This window comes from Marmota flaviventris, chromosome 17 (assembly GCF_047511675.1).
Source record: "Marmota flaviventris isolate mMarFla1 chromosome 17, mMarFla1.hap1, whole genome shotgun sequence".
In the NCBI taxonomy this organism is placed as follows: Eukaryota; Metazoa; Chordata; class Mammalia; order Rodentia; family Sciuridae; genus Marmota; species Marmota flaviventris.
The window spans coordinates 64,665,784-64,688,202 of NC_092514.1; the positions used below are offsets into that span (position 1 = coordinate 64,665,784).

The 22,419-nt window shown below is 37.5% G+C and overlaps 1 protein-coding gene across 1 annotated transcript in view; it reads right to left on the reverse strand.

Annotated features, from left to right (window-relative positions):
- Smurf2 (SMAD specific E3 ubiquitin protein ligase 2) overlaps positions 1–15,984 on the reverse strand; it is a 108,994-nt gene extending 93,010 nt beyond the window's left edge. The window contains exon 1 of the mRNA XM_027946292.2: positions 15,692–15,984. Within this exon, the coding sequence (XP_027802093.1) occupies positions 15,692–15,743 (52 nt within the window). The 5' untranslated portion in view covers positions 15,744–15,984. The remainder of the gene's footprint in view (positions 1–15,691) is intronic.
- Between the last annotated feature and the right edge of the window lie 6,435 nt (positions 15,985–22,419).

Genomic DNA, 22,419 nt, shown 5'->3' on the forward strand with positions numbered 1-22,419 from the left:
CACTGAAATATCTTCTTTGGAGAAACATCTATTCAAATCCTTTGCCATTTTTTAATGGGTCGGTTTTCCTTTCATTGTTAAGCTGTAAAAGTTCTTTATATATTCTATATAATAGATACTTATCAAATATATGATTTGCAAATATTTTCTCCCATTCTGTAAATTGTTTTTTCACTTTCTTGATGGTGTCCTTTGAGGAATAAGATCTTTAATTTTGATGAAACACAATTACCTATTTTGTTCTTTGGTTGCTTGCGCTTTTAGTGTCAATTTTTAGAAATCACTGTCTATCCAATGTCTTGTATTCCCATCTAAGAGTTTTATGGATTTAGTTTTTATATTTTTTTTTAAGAGAGAGAATTTTTAATATTTATTTTTTAGTTTTCGGCAGACACAACATCTTTGTTTGTATGTGGTGCTGAGGATCAAACCTGGGACGCACGCGTGCCAGGCGATTGCACTACCGCTTGAGCCACATCCCCAGCCCCTAGTTTTTATGTTTTATCTTTAATCCATTTTGAGTTAATTTTGTATATGGTATGAGGGAGGAATTCAATTTTTCTTGCATAAGGGAATATCTAGTTATTCTAACACTATTGATAAAAGTCATCTTTCTTCATTGAATCTGGGCACCCTCATCAAAAATCAACTAGCTACCATGTTAGCCAGCTTTCTATCACTGTGACAAAATACCTGAGATAAACAAGGTTTTTGGCTCATGGTTTGAAAAGTTTCAGTCCATGGCACCTGGTCCCACTACAGACCTGTGGTGAAGGAGAACATCATGGCAGATAGCACATGGCAGAGATCCTTACCTCATGGTGGCTGAGAGAGACAGAAGAGGCTGGGGACAAGTTATACCCTTCAAGGGCACATCCCCAAATATCCTACTTCCTCCAATTAGGATTCCAACTCTGGAGTTTCTACCACTACCTGCTACCAACCCATTAAATTAGGAACCTATCATTGAATTAATCCATTAATGAGGTCATACCCCTCATGATCCAACCACTTCCCAAAAGCCCCACCTCTCAACATTGCTGCCAAAGTTAGGACCCAGTCTTCAACACATCAGCTTCTGGAGGACATTTAAAATTCAAACCATAACAACCACAGATGTACAAATTGCTTTCTGTACTCAGTTCTACTCTACTGATTTATATGTCAATCTTTATATCAGTACCATAATTTTTCATGAGTTTTATGTCATTTTCTATTGGGAGAACAGAAAAATAATTCAATCTTTCATCTGGCATAGTTAAAATTTTTTTGTTGGGGGGGTGGGGCACAAGGGGCACTTGAACTCAGAGGCACTTGACCACTGATCACATCCCCAGCCCTATTTTGTATTTTATTTAGAGACAGGGTCTCACTTAGTGCTTCAATAAATTGCTGAGGCTGGCTTTGAACTCTTGATCCTCCTGCCTCAGCCTCCCAAGCCACTGGGATTACAAGTGTGCAATACCGTGTTGGGCTAATTGAACACATTTTTGTTGTTAATTGATGGCTTAGACGTTTCTTTAAGCAAAGGGTCATTTTCTGTACTGCTTTGTAAACTTTAGGATTGTCAAACTTGGGAAAACTCTTAAGTGTTTTTCAAATAAAGCTATAAGAACTGGAATAATTTTCCACCAACTAATTTTTAGTACCAAACCTTATTTTCCCTGTACTCATCATACTTCATGTGCCAGATGACATAAGACACATTCATACCACTGTATTACCTCTAGCTCTGCAGAGGTTTATGCCACAATACCAAATGGGTTAGCAAAACAGGAAGTATTTTTAGAAACCATTCCTATATGGGATGGCTAGCAATGCCCTGATTACACATAGACAGACTGTGAACCACAGAAATATAACCTGCTAAAACCCAACCAAATGTATTCCCAAATCACTTTCCTCACAGTCAGATCCCAAAATGCCCACAGCCATTCATTCCACTGCCACCCAACACGATAAGTGTAACAGAGGGGAAGTTGGAGTAAAAAGACAGCAATCTTAGCTGACTGATTAAAATAAGTTTGCAAACTTCAAAAATCTGTAATCACATATTGGCAATATTCTGTTTCTTGATCTATATGCTGGTTATATAAATGTGTTCAGTTCTGAAAAATGCTAAACTACATATGCTTAAAATTTTTGTACTTTTTCTATGCATGTACTCTACACCAAGAAAACATTATTTTAAAAAGGACCATGTAAACAGATTGCTAGAGTACTTCCCAGTCCCTCAGATTGGGTCCTAAAAATTAATATCCATTATTTTTCACAATAAATCCACCTTTGTACTTAGCAAACTGGATATGACAAAATATGACTCCAGTACCAATTCAAAATGAACTTGCTATGGGACTTAGAAAATTCATATGTGACCTCCCTAAATAATTTTCTCACCAAGTGAGGAAGAAGTAAGTGTTCATATACCAGGTAAATGCAACACACACATACACACACACACACACACACACACACACTCACTTCTGCCCTGCAAGAAGTTCCAATCTATTAGGAATAAAAACAATGAGAAATAGGGAAAAAATAATCTGACTAATGTATGGATTTCAGTTAATAACAGTGTACCCTTACTGGTTCATTAACTGTGACAAATGTACAATACTAATGTAAGATTAATAAGAGGAGAAACTGAGTATGGGAAATATACGAATTTTCCGTGGTAACTTCATAATCATTCTGTAAATCTTAATTCTAAAACTTAAAGTTTATTTTTTAAAATATTTAGTTATAGATGGATATAATACCTTTATTTTTTATATTTATGTGGTACTAAGGATAGAACCCAGTGCCTCACATATGCAAGAAAGCACTCTAACCACTGAGCTACAACTCCAGCCCTAAAGTTTATTTTTTAAAAAAGACTAATAAAGCTGGGCATGGTAGCACATGCAATCCCAGAATCTCAGAAGGCTGAGGTAGGAGGACTGCAAGTTCAAGGCCAGCCTCAGTAATTTAGCACTAAGCAACTCAGTGAGACCCTGTCTCTAAATACAAAACAGGGCTAGGGATGTGGCTCAGTGGTCAAGTGTCCCTGAGTCCAATCCTTGGTAAAAAAAAAAAAAAAAAAATTTAATTGAGTTACATATGTCAAGAAATAACAAAAATCTGTAATTATTAAAAATTTTCTGGAAAATAAAGGCATTTGATTTCCCTAATAACTTGATTAAGTTCTTCCATTCTGTTGAAAATTAAAGAATGGAAATTACCAATGTCTTGTGAAAAGCTATTACCCATGTTTGGGGGTGCAGATCAGTGGTAGAGTACTTGTCTAGCAAGCATGAGGCCCTAAGTGCATTCCCCAGTACCACCCCCCCCCAAAAAAAAAAAAGTTACCCAGTCATTGGAGCCATGCCTTCTCAACCTACTTCACTAATATTTGGATTTGTCTCTGGTGGCCTGGAAGGCCCTCTTACCACAGGACAATGTCCCATTTGGGATAGCTGAGCAATGTACCTTTCTTTTATAAAAAGGAGGGTAGAAAATATGATAGACTGTTCAATTTTTAGAAATTAGAAACAAAGTCTCCCTAAAAATATCCATGAGCTTTTATTCTTTTATTTCACCCCACTGCATATTTCTAACTGTAACACTATTTAGTTATTTCATCCATCAAGTCCTCTCATCAGTCTGTTTTCACTGCAAGTTCTCTGACAGCAAGATCACTGTCCTAACCTCTTCTTCCAATCTCAGGCCTAAACCTCAGTGTTAGATACATGTAAGACTCTTAGAAAATGTTTACTGAATGAATAGGAAAACATGAACAAATTTCACCCTAATCCAAGTCTTCTTCATGGATAGTTAAGAGCCAACTAAACTAGAAATCAGAGGAAATTAAACCATCATCACCAACCCTCATTTTAAAGTAATAAAAATGTCAGTTTCCTACATAAGCTAAAAATAAGAAAAGTGTAAAACAACTAGAAAATAAGAAACTAAATTATACAAGAATTCAAATTTTATTACAAAGAACTTTTGATGTACCTATCCTAAATTTTAAAAATTGGTACCAACTATTCCCTTGAGAATCTATTATTAATTCCTTCATAAGAGTTTTTAAAACCATTTTCATCAAATTAAAGGTGTCCATTTCACTTTTTTTTTTTTAATAGAGAGAGAGGGGAGAGAGGGAGGGAGGGAGGGAGGGGGAGAGGGGGAGAGAGAGAGAGAGAGAGAATTTTAATATTTATTTCTTAGTTTTCGGCGGACACAACATCTTTGTATGTGGTGCTGAGGATCAAACCCAAGCCACATGCATGTCAGGCAAGCGCGCTACCGCTTGAGCCACATCCCCAGCCCTCCATTTCACTTTTTCCAGTTCAGAATAACTACAAAGACAAGATCTGAATAGTAAGGAAATGAGAAATTTAAAAAGCAAAAAATTAAAAATTAAAAATTTTTTAAATATTTTTTTTACTTGTCAGTGTACCTTTATTTTATTTATATGGTGCAGAGGATCGAACCCAGTGCCTCACACATGCTAGGCAAGCACACTTCCACTGAGCTACAACCCCAGCCCCAAAAAAGCAAACACTTTAAAATCAGAGTTCTTAGCCAAGAATGATGGTGCACACTGGGAAGGCTGAAGCCGAAAGATCACAAGTTCAAGGCCAGCCTGGGGAATTTAGAAAGACCCTGCTTCAAAATAAAATTTTTAAAAGTACAGGGGATGTAGCTCAGTGGCACAGTATTTGCCTAGCATGCACTAGGTCCTAGATTCAAGCCTCAGTATCACAAACAAAAACAAAAAAACCCACAGAGCTCTGAAATAATTATCAAATTACTAAATCATCTTCCTAATATTGACAGACTACTCATGCAAGTGAAATTTTTTAGGTGATACTCTACAGGTGTATATCTAGTGGATATTAGTCTGGTCTTTATTTTGTTAAGAAGCTAAATTTGTAGAGCATAGTAAAGGAGTTTTGTTAATCAAATCAAATATTAACAAAAGAACTCCTCAGTCTTCTTTTGTGGGTGCGAGGTACCAGGGATTGAACTCAGGGAATCTGAACTACTGCTCCACATCCCCAGCCCTATTTTGTATTTTATTTAGAGACGGTCTCACTTGAGTTGCTGAGCCCCTAGCCATTGCTGAGACTGGCTTTGAACTCTTGATCCTCCTGCGTCAACCTCCAGAGCCCCTGAAATCACAGGCATGCATCATTGCTCCTGGCAGTCCTCTATCATTATATCTTAATGTCATCAAAATTACTAAGATATATAGATGTCAGTTAATTCAATGATATCACAAAGAAAAATTTTATTATTTGTTTTAAGTGAGGTCCTAACAACAATGAAAGCCTCTTTGAATTTCATCACTCTTTAATTCACATTTACTGAGGATACATTATGTATCAAATACTATGTTAGAGATAGTATTTTGAATATATCGAATGTCACATTACTTATCTTAAATTTTAAGGATTTTTCCATCCTTCCTTTACAAAATTCCCAATCCAACCAACATGTTTTATTCCTCACTGGAAGAAGAAAGTTATATTCAAAACCCAATAATGAAGGATCATACAAAAATAAAAGTAGAATTAATTAGTTTGTAATCCTGATAGGATGAAATAATTTTTGTTTCTCCTTCTACAGCATGTAGTATTTAAAGAATTTATGTAAGAAAACTATATTGAAGTATGGATTTTCATTAGAAGCTTGGGTCATGTTTCAGTTTCTAATCCTTCAATTAAATTTAACCCAAATACACTGATATAGACCTTGGGTTTCAGTTTCACAAGCCTTCCTCAAGCTTGACATCTACCTACCTGCACAGAAATATCTCCATCTACTGGCAAGAGGTGAAACTACAGGCTATCTTTGAAAGTGCCAGCCCCACTACATGGAAATAAATCAAATCATAAATACTTGCTCCAAACAGAGGCCCCATCTACAGCCTCCATCCCCAATCCTAAATTATCTAAAAACTATCCTCCAAAGGTCTGCTTATTAACAAAAATTTGGGGAGGGAAGGAAGAGAGAAGTAAAATTGTTTGTCTGCTAGAGTACTTTAAGATACAGTATTTAGCTGGGTGTGGTGACACATGCCTGAAATCCCAGGGACTCAGGAGGCTAAGGCAGGAAGATCACAAGTTCCAGGCCAGCCTCAGCAATTTAGTGAAACACTGTCTCAAAATTTAAAAAAAAAAAAAAAAAAAAAAAGAACTGGGAATGTATCCCAGGGGTAAAGCACACCTGGGTGAAATCTCTAATAAAAAAAAAAAAAAGATAACTATTTCAGCACATAATCATCACCACTGCATTAACGTGTATTCTCAAGTATTTCATGCATCCTACTCTTATTCCAAAAAGTTTATACATAAATGATTTTTAAGTAACACCAGCATTTTTTTAATATTTCACACAATGGTTGCATACAATAGCACAAATACAGTAATTTTTTTTTAAAATATTTATTTATTTATTTATTTTTCGTTTTCGGCGGACACAACATCTTTGTTTTATGTGGTGCTGAGGATCGAACCCGGGCCGCACGCATGCCAGGCAAGCGCGCTACCGCTTGAGCCACATTCCCAGCCCAAAATACAGTAATTTAAACACCTTACGATACACTGGTTCTCCAAGGTACAAGATATTTTATGCCTATCTTAATAGACAGATCATTTTTCTTCAATTTTTTTATTTATTCTTTTTTAGTTACACATGTCAGTAGAATGTATGTTGACATGTTATACATACATGGAGTATAACTTCCCATTCTTGTGGTTGTACATGATGTGGAGTTACACTGGTCATGTATCCATATATGAACATGGGAAAGTTATGTCCAATTCATTCTGTCTTTTCCATCGCCATGTTCCCCATTCCCCCATCCAATCCATGAACCTCCGGCTCCATAGCCCTCCAATTGTGAGTCAGCATCTGCATACCAGAGAGAACATATTTGATCTTTGGGTTTTGGGGATTAGCTTATTTCACTCAGCATAATAGTCTCCACTTACCATCAAATGCCATAATTTCATTCTTCTTTATGACTGAGTAATATTCCAATGTGTATATATACCAGTTTCTTTATCCATTCATCTGTTGAAGGGCACCTAGGTTGGTTCCATAGCATAGGTATTGTGAATTGAGCTGCTATAAACACGGATATGGCCATATCACTACACTATGCTGATTTTAAGTCTTTAGGATATATGCCAGGGAGTGGAATAACTTGGTCAATGGTGATTCCATTCCAAAATTTCTAAAGAATCTCCTACTGCTTTCCAGAGTGGTTGCACCAATTTGCAGTCCCACCAGCAATGCATATCATTTAAATCAATATCTGTATTAGTCACTGTTATCTGCATCTGCTCATATAAAATAGAAAATCGGCTCTAATTTATTTTAACACAATCTTGGTCAAAAATAACAAAATATATTTATATAAAATTTTACAGATTAAACAGTATTTTTCACATACACTATTTCTTTTCTTGCAGATTTTTAAAATAACACTGTCATTTTAAACATGCATTTAAAACTAAAGGCACAGGCACAGAGAAAATGCGTGATTTGCTTCAGGGCACAAAACTTGTAAGTGGCATAATTAGGAAGTGAACCCAAATTTTCTGTCTCCAGATTCTATACTCTTTCCACAATATTCTGACTGCCTTCCATAAAATTACCAAGTATATCTTACAGAGAAAATACAATCCTAGGTACATGTATAAAGACAAGAATGGTGGACTCTACTTTGTGTACAAGCAAAGAAATGGAAAACTGTGCTCCATTTGTATACTACGAACTGAAATGCATTCTGCTATCATGTACAACAAATTAGAAGAAAGAAAGAAAGGCAGGAAGGAAGGAAGAAAGAAAAATATAATCTCCATTATGGGTTTCTGCTTTGTGGCAGTTCTCAGGAATGCAGTCGTCAAAATAGTCTAGTTAGATTTTAATATAATTTTCTTTCTTTTGTCTTGTAGAAAAAAATAAGCAAAAGCAGTAAGTACTCATAATCCAACCCACATTTAACAGAACAACCCTTTCTGTGGTCACATTTTAGATATTTACTCTTTTTTAATTGACACATAATAATTGTACATATTTATGGGGTATAGTGGGATGTTTCAATACATGTGTATAATGTGTAATGATAGATATGTTTTTCTTTATATCCCACCTTTTCCAAAACTGATTTGAAGGGGCTGATGGCTGGCAGACAGGTAAACTTTATTAAAGTCAAGCTTGCGGCAATCCACATTTATCAGTAAGAAATGAAAACTAATTTAAAATTTTGAGGTATGCAATAAAAATTTTAAAAAGAAAAATGTAAGGCCCAAACTAGGCTTATTCTGATTTCTTATATTTTTCACATACACTATTTCTCCATTCATGGCACTGTAATAAAAATTATCAGCTGGGCATGTGGCTCAAACCTATAATCCCAGCTACTCAGGGGGCTGAGGCTAGAAGATTGCAAGTTCGAGGCATGCACTACTGTGGCCAGCAAAAAAATTTTTTGATATTTATGGTCAATTGTAAAATGTACCCAAAACTTGGCTGGGGCTGTAGCTCAGTGATAGAGCACTTGCCTAGAATGTGTGAAGCACTGGGTTCGACCAGCAGCACCACATAAAAAAATAAATAAAGGTATTGTGTCCATCCACAACTGAAAATTATTTAAAAAATAAAATGCCAAAAACTGATCACTAGAAAAACTAGCATCAAGTGAAATATTAATAAGCTCAATGTCTACCTGGGAAAATTGCTCTAATAAAGCAAAAAAACATGTAACTGCATTCCTAAATACAAGTTATAGCTAAGATTAGAAAATAACAATAAGTACCAGAAATATAAGTTAGCTGAAATTAAGTTAATATACAAGAAGAAAATTATAAAACTATCCTAATCAAAATGGATCAAATCTTGAAGAAATGTAAAAAAAATAAAATAAAATTTAAAAAAGCAGTCTCCTGGGTGAGAAAACTAAGTATACTTAAATACCTCATTTTCACAAAGTGCAATTCTCACAATAATACAAATAAAATTTCTCTTTAGAGTTCCATATTTATACCAAAGAGCAAATGAGTGAGCCAGGCACAGTGCCACAGACCTATAATCCCAGACTCGGGAAGCTGGGGCAGGAGGAGCTCAAATTCAAGGCCAGCCTGGGGCAACTTAGGGGGATGTGACAGTGGTAGAGCTCCTGATTCTATTCCTGGTAAAACACATGTATCCCGTGTGTGCGAGTGCATACACACACACACACACACACACACACAGAGCAAATTAGTGAAAAAAAAAATATTTTGGCCTAATGGGATTTTTTTGTGGGAGGGTTTGGGGGGCTGGCAATTTAAACCCAGGGTCTCAGAATGCTAAACATGCGCTCTACCACTGACCTACACTCCTATGCCACAGTGAGAATATTAAATTAAATTATAATGCTATAATAATTAAAAAAAACTATAGCATTATCAAGAGACAGATTTGACTCTCAGTAATTAAACTGAAATAAAAATCACAAACACTGTGGAAAGGAAGAATTGGTTAATAAATATTGATGAGCAGGCTAAAATGGCAATTTGAGGGTAAATGGTTTCTTAAACCTCTTGGGGGGAGTTACTGGGGATTGAACACTAAGGGATGCTTTGCCACCAAGCTACATGTCCAGTCCTTTTTTTATTCTTTATTTTTAAACAGGGTCTCACTAAAATACTGAGTCTGGCCTTAAACTTTCGATCCTCCTGCCTCAGCCTCCTGAGTCAGTGGGATTTTAGGCATGCATCACCACTCCTAGCTTCTTACACCATTTTTTAAAGACACTAAAATAAAATGAATTTAAATACCAAGTTTCTCAAAGAAATGGGCCTTCCTAAGTATAAAAATAACAATTACAACAAATAAAATAACAAAAAAAAAACTTCACAAAAGTCGAACAAATTTGACTCCTAAAATAACAAATTTCTGCATGTCCAAAAACAGTCAAAATTAAAAGACAAAGAGTACCATAGAGATGTTATTATCAAATATGACAACAAATTAATATATTTTAAAGTCTCAGGCAGATCAATAAGAAAAACACTAAGTCTTAGGGACTAGAAAACTAGAACAAGGCCAAACAACTCAACAATGAAAAATATAATTAGTAAGCAGAAGAAAATATTCAACTTCATAAGTAAACGTTTAAATAATAAAACTAACATAAAATATAAATAACATAAACTAACAAAGACTTTTTAAAATAAAAGCCAATTATTATGATGGGATAGTTTTTTGTTTTGTTTTTAAAGACACTATTCATTCATTACTGCTCTAATAGGCACAACTCTTTTAGAAATCAGCCTAAAGAAAATTTAGTCAAGAACGTAAAAAATATCAATACACCTAAACCCAGTAACACACTTTCTTTGGAAATATCCTAAAACATAGTACTTTTTAAAAAATTATTATCTACACCAAGATGTTTACAGAAATTATTTGTAATAACAAAATTTGGAAGTGTTAGAACAAAAAAAAAATCTGAATAATGGTCACTATCAAACCCCCTTAACTGATTATCTTAAAGCCAGTCTTCACAGATCCTATTGGAATCCTATCCTCCACGTCATTCCCAGACTGTTTTTTTTTTTAAATAAACCTTTTATTTATTTATCTATCTATTTATTTATTTATTTTAGTTGTAGATTAACAGAATGCCTTTATTTGCTTATTTTTATGTGGTGCTTAGGATCAAACCCAGTGCCTCACACATGCTAGGCAAGCACTCTGCCACTGAGCTACAGTCCCAGCCCCCCAGACTGTTTTTAATTAGAAAATATACCAAAGCTTCAAATACTTTAATGGTTCCCACCATCTTAAAATAAGTTTTATTTTTAACTTCTTGGAAAACTATAGTAATATCCTAAGTAGGCTAATTTGTCAATAGCCTCATCTCATCACTCACATCCAGTGCATTAGCCATAACAAACTACATGTACAACTATATACAGAACTACTTGTATCTCTGCATTCATTCAATAAAAAACTAAAAAGCTCCTAATCCATGCTGACACAAGGACCTTGCCTTCATGGAGTTTACAGCGTACATATTTACAATAAATGCCTACCAGGAGTTAGGTTTGATAATGGAGAAAGAATTTCTTAAGAGTCATAGGGGTCAATACAGGTCAGGAAAAGTTCTAGGGATAATGATAATCCTTGAGTTGAACCTTAAAAGGTAAGAAAGAACTGCAAGGGGTGAAGGTAATTCCAAATGAATGTAATGTATTTATTTTATTTTTCCACACAACTCTTAATTCATTTGAAACAGCCTTTCTATAGAGACAGATAATTTGGGTTCTAACATGTACTTAATCTCTTATTTCACAGAGCTATTGTGAGAATTAAAAAGTGATAATAGATGTGAACATGACAATGTCTTGCACTTAATACATTTGTGTCATAAATATGTAATAATGCTGATTACAATAGTGTATTACAAGGATCCAGGTCCTAAACATGAAAGTAACACCAAAAAAAAAAAAAAAAAAAAAAAAGTCAAGAGAGAAAAATCAGTAAGAACACAAAGTTAAACAACATATCATATTTAGCCAGGGTCAAATAGTACTGCCTACAGACCATGATGATATTCTCACTCTGCCCTATTGTAATTATACAACAATTTATATTCATAATAATGAATCACAAGGACAACATTATAGTCTGTTAAGTATGGCCTACTTTTAAAAAGTAGGAATACTATATCTTTAAAAGGCTTTCACCAAAAATGACTAAAATAAAATATTTGTGTTCCTTAAGTGTGACCTTTCATTTACCTTGAAAATTGAATTATGTGCTAAATAAATGTTGTGACGATAATAGTCAACCAACAGAAAAAAGTAGAAGCCATGATTAAAACCAACACACACACACACACACACACTTCACTCACCAAGAAACCCAAACTGTGTGAAGCACCTAGGCATGTTCTGCTCCCTGTCTGAAGGAGGTTAGACAACAAGAGAGAACTTAAGAGAAAAGGAAAGAGCAAAGCCACACTGGCTTCCTCCTCAGAAACCAAGAAAATAATATGAACTGGGGACTTTCAAATCAATCACTAATGTCCCTAAAAGAAGTCATTATGGTGTACAGAAACCTGCAAGTTGCAATCAAGTTGTAATTTTTAAAGGTTTGTTATCAATAAAATACACAATTAAATAACATTAACCAGAATAAAGTAGGATTTTAAAATTAATTTTCTTTAATTTATAGATCCAGTTAACCTTACTACCAAGATTTTTATAAGATAATAAGATGAGAAATAGCATACAAAAACATCAAACTTACAAAAAGTCTCAAATAAATGTTCTAGAGAAATAACCTACTATTTCTCCATATCTAAGAATTTAAAATAATAGAAATTACACTGAACTGCTTTTTCCAGCCTTTGTTTTTTAAAAACAATATGGTATTTAAAAATATATATATATATATATACTCTCCTTTTTGTTTTTACTATAAGCAAACATAAAGAGTACTTTCTATACAAACTATTTCTTACTGTTGTAAGAAAACCCTGTATCAAATAAGCATACTATACCAATTACACTTTGTAGAATCAATTTGCACTAGAAATACTAGTCAAAAATTGATAGTATTGCCACACAGACCATTTTAATGATCAAGTGTTAATGTGTCATAAAGAAGTAATTTGAGGGCTGGGGATGTGGCTCAAGTGGTAGCTCGCTCGCCTGGCATGCGTGCGGCCCGGGTTCGATCCTCAGCACCACATACAAACAAAGATATTGTGTCCACCGAAAACTGAAAAATAAATATTGAAATTCTCTCTCTCCCTTTAAAAAAAAAGTAATTTGATGGACCAAATCAGATTTTAACCATCAATGTTCTAAGGAAGCTCAAATTTGGGATTAGCCCCGCTTTCTTAGCACCAAAAAAAAAAGTTCATTAATTAACTGTGGTTTTAGGAACAATATGTGGAAAACTCTTATTATCTATTGTGGACAGAGATATCGTGACTTAAATACTTATCCTTCAGAGAGTGTGTGTGTTCCTGCAAGATATGTTAGCATCTCAAAAAAAAAAAATTGTTACCACCTTTCAGTAAATGAGCAATTCTACATTAAGGATATAATTGAGTAGCTACAGTTCATAAAGCACCTTGGAATCAAAAGCACACTACAAATTTAAATATTAGTATGATATGAACTAAAAGCACAGAACAATAATTTCAAAACATCTTACAACCCTAATGTACTGTAAAGCAAACAAAATTCACTGTGGGATGTGCTGTTTTCTGAAGGTTTTGTTTTGTTTTTGGTTGTTTTTTTTTTTTTGGTAATTTTTTTTCCCTCCATTAGGAAACCCAGATCTAAATGAACTGTTAAACGCTTCGTCTAAAGGTATGCCAAACATTTCTTAAGGTCTTAACAAAGAATCAACTTTAAAAAAATAAAATAAAATAAAATGAGGCCTAGGTTAAATATTTTATTTGGCTCCTCAAGATGGACTGAGAAGTTGGGCACCAGCTCCAGACCAATTCCTGGATGAACATCAAACACAGCCCTGTCATTTATCCAGTCAGTCAAAACAATCTTTTCCATCTAACTCTTTAATGTTTATGTCCTAAAAAGCTGCTAATTGAATCCAGTTCTTGAGATCTATTTGTTAAAATCTATACTATCTAATTTGTAAATGATGAACAAAACTGAAAAAATATAAGATAACTTTTCTGGCAAAACAGGAGAAATTCCATCATATGTAACCAAAAGACATGGTGGGGGAGGGGGTGTTGTTAATATTTGTCAAACTTTAAAACTATTCAGAGGCAAATTCCCAATGGCTTTAAGAAACTGTAAGAGTATGTGGGCTGTTTTACAATTGTATTTAAAATTCTTCAGGAAAATCTAAATATACAAAATCATTCTATTTAGTCCAATGTTTCCTTTCCCTACCCCCAAAACTAAGTGTAATCTTTCCTAACAAACTCTGCTTATGAATTTTTTATAATGAATCATATGCAGTAAAGAAGCACAGAAAAATACTTCAAGATCTAGTGAATCACACTAAAAGCCTCAAAACTCATATTACCTGCAGAAAATCAAAATCCCTGTTTTCTCCCTTATTTTCTCTGTATGTATATAGCCTAGAGGGAAATAAATGACATCATTCTGTTTCAATAGTTTTTGCACACCTAGGATTCACAGTCCTTCCAGGACTGCTAGCACAGAACTGACTCCTGATAAGAACAACAACAGATAAACTAAAGCAACAAAGATCCCTTATAAAGGTTTCCACTGACTTCCCCAAAATAAGGAAATTGAAAGGGAGGTAAGGACAAGCATCCCCCAACCTAGGGTTTCTATTAAGAACCACTTAGTTAATGATTCTTTGCAATTTTCCCTAGAGAAAGCAAAACTGTAAAGAAAGTAAAATTTTTTTTAATTTCAGGCAACATACATTCAAGCTGAATTCTCAAATACCAAACTCAATGCAAGTTTTTATCTAGAAAGTTCAGCCAGTGGACCGGGATATGCCATGAGTATTCGACTAGAAAATTAGTCCATATAAATCTCAAAGTCTACTGTGGGCAAACATAATTACAGTTTATTCTTACACTCGGGCACATCCACACAAATCCTCTAAGGAAAATTTACTCAACACACATCCGAACATAAACGGGGACAACGTATCAATGGTAAATAATGAAACTACTATAACCACACTGATTTCAATTACACTTTCAAACCAAATAAAGTTTTTCCTTAAAATGAAGCTGACAAGTTCATATAATACCAAAAAACGGCAACGTAAACAAAACATACCTGTAACGTTAAAGATTTCATGCACATGGAATCGTAAACACTTTGTAAGAATAGTCTTCTATCTAGCAAACCCCTCTGGACATTCTTTTCCATTTAGAAAAGGGAAGGGGGAGAGGGGAGAGAATGAGAGAAAGTTTGCTTGAAAGTTTGTATGAGCACATACTTAGAAATGTTACCCCCCCCCGCCCCCAAAAAAAGGGTTTCTACAGCAGATCTAAAGTCAGACTGTGAGCCACATTCTGCGGCCTACAAGGAACAACACAAAACATGCTACCCTACAATCAAACACTTCCAAAACACAGAGTGTACAATAAGCCCGAGTTGTGGGATCAGGCAGACACACCGGAAAAGTCAACCTCAGTCTCCTTTCCTCTCCTCAGACGTGAGTTTAAGGTGTGTGGCACCGGCCACACTGGCCGGCAGCAGAGAGTCAAGATTTTGCACGCGGGCATAAGTGGGTGTCCAAGTTAACAACCCGGGAACACACACACACACCCTCCCGTTAAGCACTCCATCTTTAAGGAGTGTTTACTGCGCGCAGTCAGCAACCGGATTCAATAATCCCCTTCACGACCCCACCTGGGCAGCAGCCCAGGGGCTGCTCGCGGTCGCGGTGGGGGAGAGAGGCGAGCTCCTCCGCCCAGACGTCCCGACCTCAGATCCGCCAGAGATTCGGCCCGGCGTACCCCTCCCCTCCAAAAAAGACCTCCTGGCTTTTTCAAGAATTTCCAAACCCGCGCGAGTGGTCCTCCCACGACTCTCCCTGAACTAGGCCTTCCCACGCCGCGACCCCCGAAGCACCATTGATCGCGACCCTGGCCCTGCCCAAGGCCACAGGCACCCCCCGCCGGCTGGCCCACCCCGCCGCTGCCCGGCCGCCCGCCCGCCACCCCCCTCACCTGTCAGGCGCAGCTTGACGGGCCCGTTCCTCCGGCCTCCGGGGTTAGACATGTCCCCGGCGGCGGGGGCGGCGGCGGCGGCGGCGCTCCGGGCCGGCGGGCGGGGCGGGGGCGACGGCGAGGCGCGGCGGAGTCACCACAGCGGCCGGGGCTGGGGCCCGAGCAGCCGGCGCCGCGGCCGCCTCGGCCGGAGGGTCCCGGATGTGCAGAGCGTCGTCGCCATGAGCCGCTGGGGGAGCGGGACGCTGAGCTCCCCCCTCCTCCCACTTCTCCTTCCCCGGCCCCGGCCGCACAACAAAGCGGCAGCCGCGGCCGCGCCGCCGCCGCCCGCGCCCCCGCCGCCGCCTCGCGGCCGCCGCGGCCTTTCCCCTCCACCCGGCTCGGCAAACCCCAGAGCCGACGAGGCTAGTCGGCTGAGGCAGGCGGTGCTCGGCGCGCCGGAGCAGGACCCGGGGCTCGGCCGCTTCCTCCTCCACCCGCCCTCTTGTCTGAGGGAACCGGGTCCTGGGGCCGCCGCCGCCACCACTCGTCGGCTCGGGGGGCGGGGAGGAGACAGGAGGCGGAGCTGGCGGGGCGGGGCCTGGGCGGGGCGCGGGCGCGCGCCGGGTGCCCGGGGCGCGGGCCCGCGGGGAACGAGTGCGCTGCTGCCCTGGGTCGGTCTGGGGGCTTAGCGCAGGATCCCGCAAAGCCGCAAAGCTGCGACAGCTTGGCGGCACCTAGAGGTACTGTGTGCAGCCGGTTTAAGGGAGCGCTTGTGTCCGCGCAGAAAAGACCGCATTTATTATACGCCCACTTGCGTGCACGGTGCTCTAAGAGGCCAAGGCGAGCAAAGTTAGAACCGACTCCGTTGCCCACCCCCACCCCCCACTCCCAATTTATCGTCTCTCAGGCGAGCGAAGGGACTATATTCCGTACTCAGTGTTACAGCAAATCCCCTGGAGTGCTTTGCTCCTGGTATTGTAGTTGCCGCCTCCACCCTGGACTCACCTGGTGGACGAGATCAGGTTACTCGCCTGCCCAGGCTCTTTTTCCAGCTGCAGCACAAGGATAGGGAGATGATACTAATACCATAAACGATTGTTAATAAGATAAGCCTTGGAGAGACTTGGGAAAAGCTTTTTGTACAGTACTGTTTGTTTCGTTTTCTTGGGAGGAAAAAGTCGAAAATGAAATAAAAATAAATATGACTTACCCTTTGACCCTGTAATTGCACTGCTAGGAATTTATTCTTGACAAATAATACAGAAAATGTTCTTTGCAAAGTTTGGCTAATAACAAAAAGGGGTTGGGAAATGAGCCTAATGGTGAGTTACATCAACTGCATAGATTTTTTTATAGTCATTTAAATGGCAATTAGGACGATCATGTAACATGGAAGAATTTATGTACAATGCATTTTAAAAGCAGAATAAAAGTTGTATATAGTGCCAAAGTACTATAATGAAAACTACAGCGTGAGAAATTTGTGTATGTGTGCTTTGTTAGCTTTGCTTAAGGCAGTTATACCTACTGAAATGAAAAATGTTTAATAAAGTCTAATATATTTTAATTCTAATCAATGTAATTTGTTGCATTTAATTCATCAGGGAAGTCACTTCATTCTCCAGATGAAGTTACCTCCAAGAGCATTTCATCGGTCTGGAGACACCCCTACAACTAAAGGGATCCTCAAATTATATAATGTTCCGGAAGTCAGACTAAAAATACAAGGACAGTGCTAGAAATTCATTCAATAAATGCTAAGTACCTAGTATGTGCAAAGCAGTGAACACAGTTCTTTAGAAATGCTTCCTTGTACTACAGAAGATCTGATGATACAAGAATCAATTTAAACAATAGGTACTCTCACTATGCAAGAGGCTAAACAGTGACAATGAACTTAGCAAACTGATGAATACATACACATTTGCCTTATGGCACACACTTTGTTCCAAACACACACTGACATAATTTGTAGCTTTGTATTACGTAATATAAGTTAGTATTCAGGTGATAGGGAGCCTGGGAGAAGACTGCTTGTTGTGAAATTTAAAGTAGTACATTCAAATGTATAAATGACAGTGCAGGGAAATGGATCCAGGCATAATATGCAAAGGAGGAACTCTGTTTAGACTTGCTTGTAAGTTTAAACCTATAGTTTAAAACAAAAATTCAGATAAGAATAATACTTTAAAATCATTCAATATATCAGGAATAATCTTTTTAAAAGATGTTCATTTTATTATTGTTGTTATTCTTACCATGTTAAATGTTATTTGACAGACTTTAAATATTTAATGGAGGGCTGGGGTTGTGGCTCAGCGGTAGACCGCTCGCCTCACATCTGTGGGACCCTGGGTTGGATCCTCAGCACCACATAAAAATGAATAAGTAAAATAAAGGTATTGTGTCCAACTACAACTAAAAAGTAAATATTTTTTAAAAATATTTAATGGAAAATAAGTAATCAGAGGTTTATAATAAAGTAAGACAAATGACAAAGTGGAATAGTACTAATAGGAAAGTCATTTTGAATGCATCTCTTAATTCAATGAATTTAATGGCCTCAACTAGTACAGGCCCAGACTACAGAAATGCTTGGGCCAGAAGCCTTTAAACTAACCAACTAACACACACACACACACACACACACACACATATATATATATATATATATATATATATATATATATATTCATATGTATTCATAAATTTATATGAATTTGTATATATTTATATGTCCTGGAGATTAATGCTCTGAGGTACAGTTGGCAAAGATTTTTCTCCCATTCTGTAGGTGCTCTCTTCACGTTCTTGATTGTTCCCTTTGTTGTGAAGAAGATTTTTAATTTTATACCATCCCATTTATTTATTGAGTCTTGATTTTACTTCTTGCGCTTTAGAAGTCTTGTTGAGGAGCTCAGTTCCTAAGCCAACATGATGGAGATTGGGGCCTACTTTTTCTTCTGGTAGGTGCAGAGTCTCTGGTCTAATGCCTAGGTCTTTGATCCACTTTCAGTTGAGTTTTATGCAGGGTGAGAGTAGAATCCATCAGACATAACTTTCCTAAAATGAATACATGACCAGTGTAACTCCACATCACATACAACCACAAGAACAGGAAGTTATACTCCATGTATGTATAATATATCAAAAAACATTCATGTATAACCAAAAAGAACAAAAAAAGAATAAAGATGTCTAATAAAAAAAAGAAAAAAACACATATATATATATATATATATATATATATATATGTCCCCCCCCTCCTTTAAGATATTTTGAAAGTGTACATTATAATGAAAATATGCAGGAAACTATCAATTGATACCTGGAACTTCAGAAGGACAAAGAAGAAAATTAACTGGGAGTTGAGAATCTTACATAATATTGCTTATATTCATTCAAGCAGAAAAATATTTCAGAAAAGGAAAATAGCATTGAACATGAAGATAGGGCCATTCTACAATAAATTCTATGAGATTCATTCATTCACCTTTTTTTTTTTTTTTTTTTTTGGTACCAAGGATTGAACCCAGGGGCACTTAACTACTGAGCCACATTCCCAGCCCTTTTTGTTGTTGTTGTTGTATTTTATTTAGAAACAGGAACTCACTGAGTTGCTTAGGGCCTCACTAAGTTGCTGAGGCTGGCTTTGAACTCCTGCTTCAGCCTCCAGAGCTGCTGGGATTACAGATGTATGTTTACCACCAAGCCAGCTCATCCAAGGCTTTTTTTTTTTTTTTTTTTTTTAAGAATTTAACCTTTGTTTATTTGATTTTATATGGTGCTGAGAATCAAACCCAGGGCCTCACTCATGCTAGGCAAGCACTTTACCACTGAGCTACAAATCCCAACCCTCATTAAATACTTTTTGAGTTCTTTCTATGTACCACAACACTATACTAGGCCTTGAAAGATACTGTGATGGAAAAAAAATAATAATTAAAGCTCAGACTAGTAGAAGAGAATTTGGGGAAGGAAAAGAAGGAAAGGAGTAAAAATGGGGAACAAGGGAGAGATGGAGAACTTGTATTGACATAGACTTAATTTAACTAATAGTGCTTTTGGTTAAAAAGCTTAGTAGCTCCTTAGATTATTTGGTGTTGAAAATACAGGTTCCTAAGCCCATCCCAGGTCTTCTGAATCAGAATTTCTTGAAGTTGGTTTCAGGAGTGCTTATAAAACTTCACAGGGGACTGTGACCCACAACCAAGTTTAGGGACTACTAACTCCAGTGGTTCTCAAACTTCAGCATGCATCAGAATCACCTGAGGAGCTTGCTAAACACAGATTGGTGCATCCCACTGCAGAAGGCATGATGGGGTCCGACTAGAATTGAACACTGGTATTTACATTTCTAACAAGTTCTCAGGTGATGCTGCTCCTCAGGGTCAATGCAGTATCCTGAGTTACACTATTAAGAAAAGCTCAACCTTCATCAGATTAAATTTCAGCATTCAATGTACTACCTCACTTCAACATAGCAACACGTTTAGATGTGCTTTTTAGAAAGGGAGGAATTAGAATTCTTATGAAATTCAGCCTTCGCTTTCTCCCTAAAATAGAAATCCACTTCGAACATAAATTGTGGCTGTACATACCCTTAATGGGTGGGGAAATGCAGAAAATCTTTTCAAAGGCATCTTATTCCCTTATGGCTTTTTAAAAAAAATATTTATTCTTAAGTTTTAGGTGGACACAATATCTTTATTTTACATTTATATGGTGCTGAGGATTGAACCCAGTGCCTCCTGCATGCTAGAAGGGCACTCTACCACTGAGCCACAACCCCAACTCTCCCTTATGGCTCTTAATTTGCTCTGGGGTAGAATTGTATACTTTTTATCAATCATTATTTCAGGCATCTGTCTCAAGTATACTAACATCACCTATTTCATAGCAATAAAATCAATTTTTTTCCATAAATACCACTTAGTAGAAACTTCCAACAAAAACGCTAAAAATAGCAATGATTAAATATAATTTTTGAGCAAAAGCTTTGTACTTTTTTTAAAGAGAGAATTTTAATATTTATTTTTTATTATTTTTTTAAAAGAGAGAGAGAGAGAATTTTAATATTTATTTTTTAGTTTTCAGCGGACACAACATCTTTGTTTGTATTTGGTGCTAAGGATCGCATGCCAGGCGAGCGCACTACCGCTTGAGCCACATCCCCAGCCCAGCTTTGTACTTTTTCATTAATGTATTTTACTAATCACTTAAAATGGTACTCTTTATGATGGTCTCCTGGACCATAGGTGAAAATCTACACAGTTATGCAACTACTTAAAATCTTTTGTTTTAAACATGTTCCTGTTTTCTAGGGCCAATGTTAAATTTGATATGACTTTGCAAGAAAATGCTTACCATCTGTAGTTGGTATTTCTTCTGCTCCAGCCATTAATATGTTTTTTTACATGGAAGAGTTGTCTCCGGCAATAAAAAGTCTGTCTGAGGTAAGGTTATGTTAATAGTGGTACTCTTGTGAAGCTATTTTTATAGTGTAAATTTCAAATTTAATACAGTGTATGCACTATGGAAAAAGCAAGCCTTGGGCACTCAGCAGCTTATACCACTGTGTAAAAGTCAACATTTTTTTTTTTCATTTTTAAAATATCATGGATTTAACTTAATTTAACCTTAGGTCTAGTTTCTTGCAATTGAGCTTGAAACTGATAAAACAGCACCCCCGGTAGTTACTGCCATCAACCTAACCTTCCCGCCCACCTTTATACTCATTTTATCCTCTGCCTCTGCCTGTCCCAGTTTTTATGAACTCAAATTTGGGTTCATAAAAACCATCATGGACAACAGTCCCATTCTGACAGGGTTTAGGATTAAGTCACATTCTGAGCTGTTCTCTAGGGCCACTTCGATGATCCCCACCTCCCAGCAGAACTGGGCTCCATCACTACATATCTCCTTGCCCTCTATCTTGGCATTCTGAACTGGCAGTCCCTACACACATCCCCTTCTAAGGAAACCTGCCCTCACCTATGACTCTGAAATAACAACCTGGGTTCCAACCCCAGAAGTTCCCATTTACTTGGTTGGGACGAGGCCCATGAATTTGCTTTCTAATACTGCTGGTGCAGATAATCCACTTTGAGAACAACTGCCTTCCACCAGGGACAAGTCTGGGTAGCCATAAGCAAGCTTGACCTCAATGGAGCTAAGGGTGGATAACTAACCAAGAAGTCAAACAGATGATGATGGTGGTGACCATGATGATGATCCTTTTTCCTTTTTCTCTAATTTCAGTACTGGGAATTGAACTCAGGGATAGTCTCCCACTGAGCTACATCCCCATCCCTTTTTAATTTTCTATTTTGAGACATGGTCTTGCTACAGCTGCCCAGGCTGACCTTAAATTTGCTACCCTTCTGCTTTAGCCTCCTGAGTAGCTGGGATTACAGGCTTGCACCATCATGCCTGACACCAGATTTTTCTCTCCTTGGAATGTGTGATGGGTCCCCCTGGAAAACTGAGCCGTGGGACCTGAGTTGAGAGGGCATAGAGTTAGCAACCGAGGAAGTCTTTTTAAGGCCTTTCAAATAGATCAATAAAAGAGGAAATGGTTCTCTCCAAAGAGACTGATAAAGCAGACTGAGAGAAGCTGAAAACAAGCTTCCTCACCCTGAAGGAGATACAAAGGGATGAACAAATTCCCTGCCAGCACTCCTGGCCAGGTGTACTTATTAAACTTCATCTCCAAGGGATTCCAAATTTTAGTGTGACCTGTTCTT